The 6,918-nt window shown below is 37.0% G+C and overlaps 1 gene segment (V, D, J or C); it reads left to right on the top strand.

The window, feature by feature from the left end:
- Positions 1 to 1,574: 1,574 nt before the first annotated feature.
- On the top strand, positions 1,575 to 6,132 carry LOC115012876 (T-cell receptor beta-1 chain C region-like). The segment is given in 4 exon segments: positions 1,575 to 2,169; positions 4,561 to 4,908; positions 5,006 to 5,030; positions 5,108 to 6,132. Coding segments are annotated over 3 exon segments (639 nt in total).
- Positions 6,133 to 6,918: the final 786 nt, after the last annotated feature.

The raw sequence follows: 6,918 nt of genomic DNA on the forward strand, positions 1-6,918 counted from the left end.
CGGAATTTATACATGACCGGGGTCATCCGAGGTCACACATGACTTTGTTGATATATACATTATATATTTTATTTGAATGCAGCCCAATTGTAAAATATAGATTTCAAATAAATGTTGGATCATAGAATGAGAAAGTGTATACTCATATATATCATATGGCATGGACTTATAATAATTTACTAACTCAACCCAAAATTAAAATGAGCAAGTAGAGGTAGAGCACATGGTACAGAAGATCTTTCAGATGCATCAGGTGATGAATTAGCACCTCCCCAATATGAAAATATATGTGCTTATTCACTCAGAGCAAAACCATGTTTTCTTCACAGAGCAGCATATGACAATGTCTCTTTTTCCAAAGATCAAGCCAAGAGTGTGACATATAAGCTGTCTCGTGCTCAAATAAATGTATATTTTGGATGTGTGAGAATGATCATAACTGGCCACATGAGCAACATGAACAGGCTTAGCCTACCTCTACAGTAGTGGTGCACAACGACTTCATAATCTGTATCTGTTCAACCAACAAAATGATCTGAATTTGGAGCCATGGTCTATACAGGAAGTCACATTAAATCAGGCTAATATTGTATTTTCTAATCTAATATTAATTGTCAATGTCATTTGTGTGCCTTAATTGCATTACATTGATTTAATTATTAATTAATTAAATCATTAATTAATTATTAATATAATTAATTATGAACTATATTTCCACATCCTCTTATTGTATATTTTTCAATATTTCTTCTGGGTTTTTTAATTAGAGAAAATGAACACATACAGCTAAATACTACAGATGTTATTTGATCTTTATATAATATCAATATCATTGACTTCTTTATTCTCCAGGTTTATCCAGCTGTAATAAAATACATCAGCCTCCATCAGACACATCTGCAGTGTGTACAAGATGATGAAGAATATTGGTTTACGTGTCGGTACAGCCATGTAGGCAATGGGGAAATGCTGCTGGTAACATATTCTCTTAGGATAAGCGGTTACAGATAATGGATGGATGGAGTTCAACATAAATATTATAATTACACAGCTCTGTTGAATACTTGATTCTGATTGGTCAATTAAGGCATTCTACAGTCTGTTATTTTTCATGCCGTTGCTTTCAGCCTCCCAGAATGCTTTGTTGGAAATGTTACCATATATAGATTGTATTTTTGATTGTCGAGCTTTCAGCAAAGTTTGTACAGTAATCCAAAAATGAGTGCAGCTATTCAGTCTTGGATCATTTGTGTAATTTGGTTTTGATGTAAACTATATCATTTTACGATGCTGGTAGACCTAAACCATAGAATATTGTTAAAGCTCTTTCATTGTGATGCAGTCTGCATGATTTAGCTCCAATCATCATTGAAAACGTGTCGATGGACTCATTAGAACTTATTAGGTGGAAGTATCAAATAACATTTACTCTTGTTACTGTAAGAAGGTAGTGTTCTTTTTTAAACTGGGTGGGATAAAGAGGTGTGACCAGTAAAGATGTCACTTCCTCTGTGCTGCTACTGTACATAGAAACACACAGTTTTATTTTCCTGCTTGCTTCTTTTCTTAGCTGTCACAGAAATAGCAGCAGTCATGCTGCATGGAGCTCCCCTCAGCTGTCAGAGCGAGCTTCACAGCTGCTCTCACAGACAGACACACAAAGATGGAGGCTGAGATATGGAAGAGCCGGGTGGGGAAAGGAAAGACAAGGCTAGCAAAGAGAAATCAGGTTTTTGTGTGATGCTTTTCCACCGTGGGGACAGGAAGCACGGTGATACAATGCTATAGAGCCGCTGTACAAAAACCTCCTCCATTTAACACGCTTAGTGTGGAGCACTGCAAGTTACCTTGGCTACCTGTCACAGATTGAAACATCAATACTCTGAAAACATGAAGGATGCCTTGCTTTTCTGACATTTTACAAAACAATTATTTCAATTGGGAAACTTGTTTGGAATTTTTTTTAAGAAAAGCAGAATTTGGAGGAAAACATTTTGGGGGAAACACAGCGAACTTGGATGTTGGATATTTCTTTTGCTGAAACTTCAGTAATATCATGTATTGTTCAAATGTTCAGTTATAGGCAGTGACTTTTTGGTAGAGGATGCAGTCAGAGTGACACTGGAGCTGAAGCTTTCTTTGGATCTGGAATTAAACTCACTGTTCTGGGTTAGTTAGCGCACAAATTCAATTCATCCCGAAAATGTTTTAAATAGTTTGACACTGAAGAAAAAACAGTCTGCCTAACTATAACTGTCCGATGATTTTATTGTATTATCTGTGCCAATTACAAAGCTTATTTCAGCCCAGGCACAAAACTTACTGTTCTTAGTAAGTAAGATATCAGATGTTCTACTTATAAAGCCACCTGTGAAATCAAACTATACTGTATGTGATCCTCACATTTGTCTTCCAACTTAATAAACAGACTGTAGTACAGTGGTGTTGCTTTGAGGAATTAAAGGAAAGCATTCAAGTAATATACTGAAAGTATTTAAGGCAAAATGCATAAAACACATCTTGGACTAATTGTCTCAGTGGACTGTGCTGCTGGTGGTTATGAGGCTCAGTTCGGTAGAGGAACCATACTAATTGTTTTTGGTAGGAAACATTAAGTTCATCAAAATAGTGCATCACTTTGGTTTTGTTCAGATTACATTGACTCACTGCTGTCACAATGACAATTGTCCTGAAAATGCCTCAATATCATATGTTGGTGTTTCTGATATGCGAGTGACTTGATTGATTATCCACTATAGTACATTACATGTGGAGTCTCCCCATGTGAAAGTGTGAAAAAAGTTGGATGAATTGCAAAGAGGAGCATGGAGACAAAAGCAATACGATACGTTTTTGTCAAAGTCTGAGCGCTCTGTGTTCCTACGCCCGGGCTTTCTTTGGAGCTGGAACTAAATTGACCGTCTTTGGTAAGAAAATCTGCAACACCAATTCAACCTGAGTGTCTTTCACAGCTTGTTTACATTAAATAAGGGGCAATATGTGGCTTTTAGGTGATTTTATTTACAAATGTAGTATTCCCCCTTCAAACGGTAAAAGCAGTTATGGCACAAATTAGTTTTGTTTCAGTCATAACCTGTTTTCCAGCCAACTCCTGCACTAACAAAGAGAACTGTCTCTTTGTCCAGAGGCTTAACTTTGTCTTAGGTAAGGTAAAAAAAATAATTAAAAAAAGACATAAATATATAAAGAATTATCATTATTATTAAAGATTATGTCATATTCCATAATCGATCATTTTAAGTAAAATGGTTAATAATTACAAGGTGTGGTTTGAAGTTTTTCATCCTGTTCTTTAATATCACCCATATTTTTCATAGTTTTTCATAGTCTGAAATTGGAGGCATTTCAAATATATTTTAGTGCGGTGCGTTCAAACAGTTTTTACTGTAGTCGTGTGTCAATGTTAGCAGCTACTTTTATAAATGGCACCAATTTGATAATCTTAGGTAAGACAATAACATTACACGCAATGATTCATCTCTGAAGTTGCTTCTTTTACTTTACAATTTTTTACGGAATAGCAGAAAATATATAATTTAAATGTCTTTGCAAGTAATAGATTTGAGCTGTGTTGCTGTGTAACTTTTTAGTTCGATGGACCTCAAACAGTGTAAAATCCAATGCTGGGAATTTCGAGAATGTTTCTTTTTTCTTTCTCTCAAATAATAAAAAGAACATTAGCTAGTCTGGCTCTGTCCAAAGTTAATAATATCCACCTACAAGCACGTCATTAAAATGTTATATAGTTAATCGTTCGTTTAATTTGTATAACAACTGAAATGCTGTCACTGCTGGTGGCATTTCTAACTGGTTCCTGCCAATAAATAGTCCGTCAAATAACCCCTGTGAAGATTGTTGTTTTTGTTGTTACTGTTTATACACTTCAATTGGTGTACATCTTAAACAAATGAGAAATAACAAGTTAATTAGGTAACTTTAAAGGTGCTGGTGTATTGATATTTGAGTAGGCGAACATATTCAAATAAAAATGGAAAAGCTGTTACTATTTTATTTATTTTTTCGTACCCCACATATTCAAATCTTAATTCAAAATGTTCAAATTAAAATGCATTACAAATAATGTAACCTGATTTTTTCATTTTGTCTATTTTTACTAAAATTTCACATATTCACTATTATGGAATTACATTTTCATTTTCAAGTTTACGTTGTCCTTTTAAATAAGTCCCCTATGGGCTTCCATAGTAGGGTCAGTGGTGGTTTGATCCCCAGCCCCTGCAGTAAACATGTAGCCCCAAATTGCTATCGATGGCATGGCCAACGATGTGAGTGTACATGTGTTGTAAAGCGCTTTGAGTGATCGCAAAGATTTGGAAAAAGTGCTAAATCAATGCAATTTGTTATTATCAGAAAGACTCAGGCTAGCTGTTTGCATTCTTTATGCTAAGCTAAGCTAACCGGCTGCTGGCTCTATAATTACATATTTATCGTAGAGTGGCATCAGTCTTTTCATCTAACTCCTGGCATTTCCCAAAAATGTTGAACCATTCTAATGATTTCTCTTCTTTGTTCCTGCAGATTCAAATCCTACTATGACCCTGCCAACAGTGAAAGTGCTTCAACCTTCACAAAAGGAGTGTCAAAACAACAAAGACAAGAAAAACAAGAAGACCTTGGTGTGTGTGGCCTCTCGTTTCTACCCGGACCACGTGAGTGTGTCCTGGCAGATCGATGAGGTTAACATCACGAGTGGTGTGGCGACCGACAACGCTGCCCTGTGGGAGGGGGAACATTACAGCATCAGCAGCCGGCTGAGGGTCCCGCTCAGTGAGTGGTTTACACCTGGCAGGAAGTTCACCTGCACAGTCAGCTTCTTCACTGGGAACGACACTGTGCACCGGTCAAGTTGGGTCGAAGGAGTTGAAGGTACATTCATTTGCAACTCAAAACTCATGTTTTTAATGACGTGAAACTCTAAAGTCTACGATTGCACTGAAAACTGTATTTTCTTTTTTTCTGTCAGGACCAGGAGCCCGGAGCGATAAGAGGTAAATAAAGTTGTGCGTGAACCTACACAGCAGAAGCATGTAACTTACTAAAATGCTTTTTGTTTTAAATTTTTTAGAGAAATATTTGAGGATCACACACAATGCCAAGCTGTTCTACATTCTTTTGATCGTCAAGAGCAGCATCTTCGGAGTCTTCGTGGTGTTTCTGGTGTGGAGGCTTCAGGTTCGTTCAACATGAGTCGTCATGGTGACCCTGTAACAAAGAAACCCCAGTGGAAGTATTGTAGTAAATGTTCAATTAAAGCTGCCTGTAAGACACGCAGTATGCAACATTGCTGGCTTCACCTATCTGTTAAAATGATGGCTTTTTGTCGGATAAAAGTGTCCGTTATGTAAAAGTTAGTTATGGCAATATGCAGATATGACAAGACTGCTACAGTAAGAGTCATAAGGCAAGGCAAGTGAATTTATATAGCACATTACAGCAACAAGGCAAGAGGAAACATTATAAAAAAGTCATTAAAACAATTAAAAACAGTCATTAAAGAGCCAAGAGAATACAAAATAAAGTTACAGTGCAGTGTAAGAAATAATAATAATTTGATTTAATAAAAGGCAGCAGCAAACAGAAGTACCTGCGGTGTTGCTCCTCAGCAACTTAATATTAGCCGATTTACAATGTTCTGTAGTTTATTAAACATTTCTTTGTGCACAAGAGATGATAAGTAAGTAATCAGTTAGTGATTTAAAGAACAAGACCTTTGTGTAATCTTTCTCTCTCTCTCTCTCTCTCTCTGTGTTTGCATTCAATGCAGACTTGTGCTGTATGAACAGAAATGTTACTCACGTTTATGTAAAGGTGACTTGAGGACTTTGTCATCACTTTACTTTACCAAGGTGCCTGTCTGAAAGGGACTTAAGTGAAGTAGGTGTTGGAATTAATTAATATAATAATAGTAATCATTTTTTTAATAAATCACTGAAAATATGTCCTCCTCTCTCTGCTGCTCAGGGGTCAACTGGAAAACAGAAGGACTGAGAGCCGAGCTGCACAAACCAGCTGATTCTCCTCATTTCTGTAGACAAAGAATGTTTCATCAGTTAATCACAATCTGCACAAATTAGAGCAACTAAAAGCGTTCACATCTGATTGATTCTTAACAAAGCTGTTTGTGTGTAAGTGCTGGTGAACTGCTTTGAATTCTATTCTCATTAAAAGTTTTTATATATTTACTTTGAGGTATCATTATTTATTTTGTCTGAAAAGAAACCAATGCTGCCTGCCAAGAGTCAACGCCGACACAGCACAGTCTTCCCAACTGTCAGATGCCGGTCACATTATTCGCTGTCAGCAGTTAACATGCTAGTTATGTTGATTTCCACACATTAATAAAGACAGGATGCACTGCCCACAAATTTCAGCCTACATGGCATGACAAAGTCAGTGGAGGTATGTTTAGGAAATTGCTTACTCAGAATTCAAGCGAGACCCAACACTACAAACTGGGTCATTTTGGTTGGCAACTTAAATTTGATAAAGGTTTCTACGATGGCATTTAAAAAGCAACATTAAATTAAATTGTGAAAAAAGAAATTCAACATTCAAGTTATAGTCCTGTCAGTGGAAGGCTTTTAGTAAAGAAGTAAATGTGAGTCGACCACAGCTCATAACAACAGGAAATCAATGTTCTCACCGCTGTACAGAAGCGGAGGCTTTGAGAGCGACAGCAGAGGATGTGGTCACAGAGCGACGTCTCTGTGCTGAGAAACGAAGGAGATGCAGTCCTCCACCGCACCACAACCTTTGCAGCACCTGCATGTGTGCAACAATACAGCACTGCACCACACAGCTGTGTCTGTGTCAACTGAAACTACACTATGACCCAGCAGCTGCTGATCTGCTGCAGCAAACATATTACAGCATGGG

This window comes from Cottoperca gobio, chromosome 8, assembly GCF_900634415.1.
Source record: "Cottoperca gobio chromosome 8, fCotGob3.1, whole genome shotgun sequence".
NCBI classification, from domain to species: domain Eukaryota; kingdom Metazoa; phylum Chordata; class Actinopteri; order Perciformes; family Bovichtidae; genus Cottoperca; species Cottoperca gobio.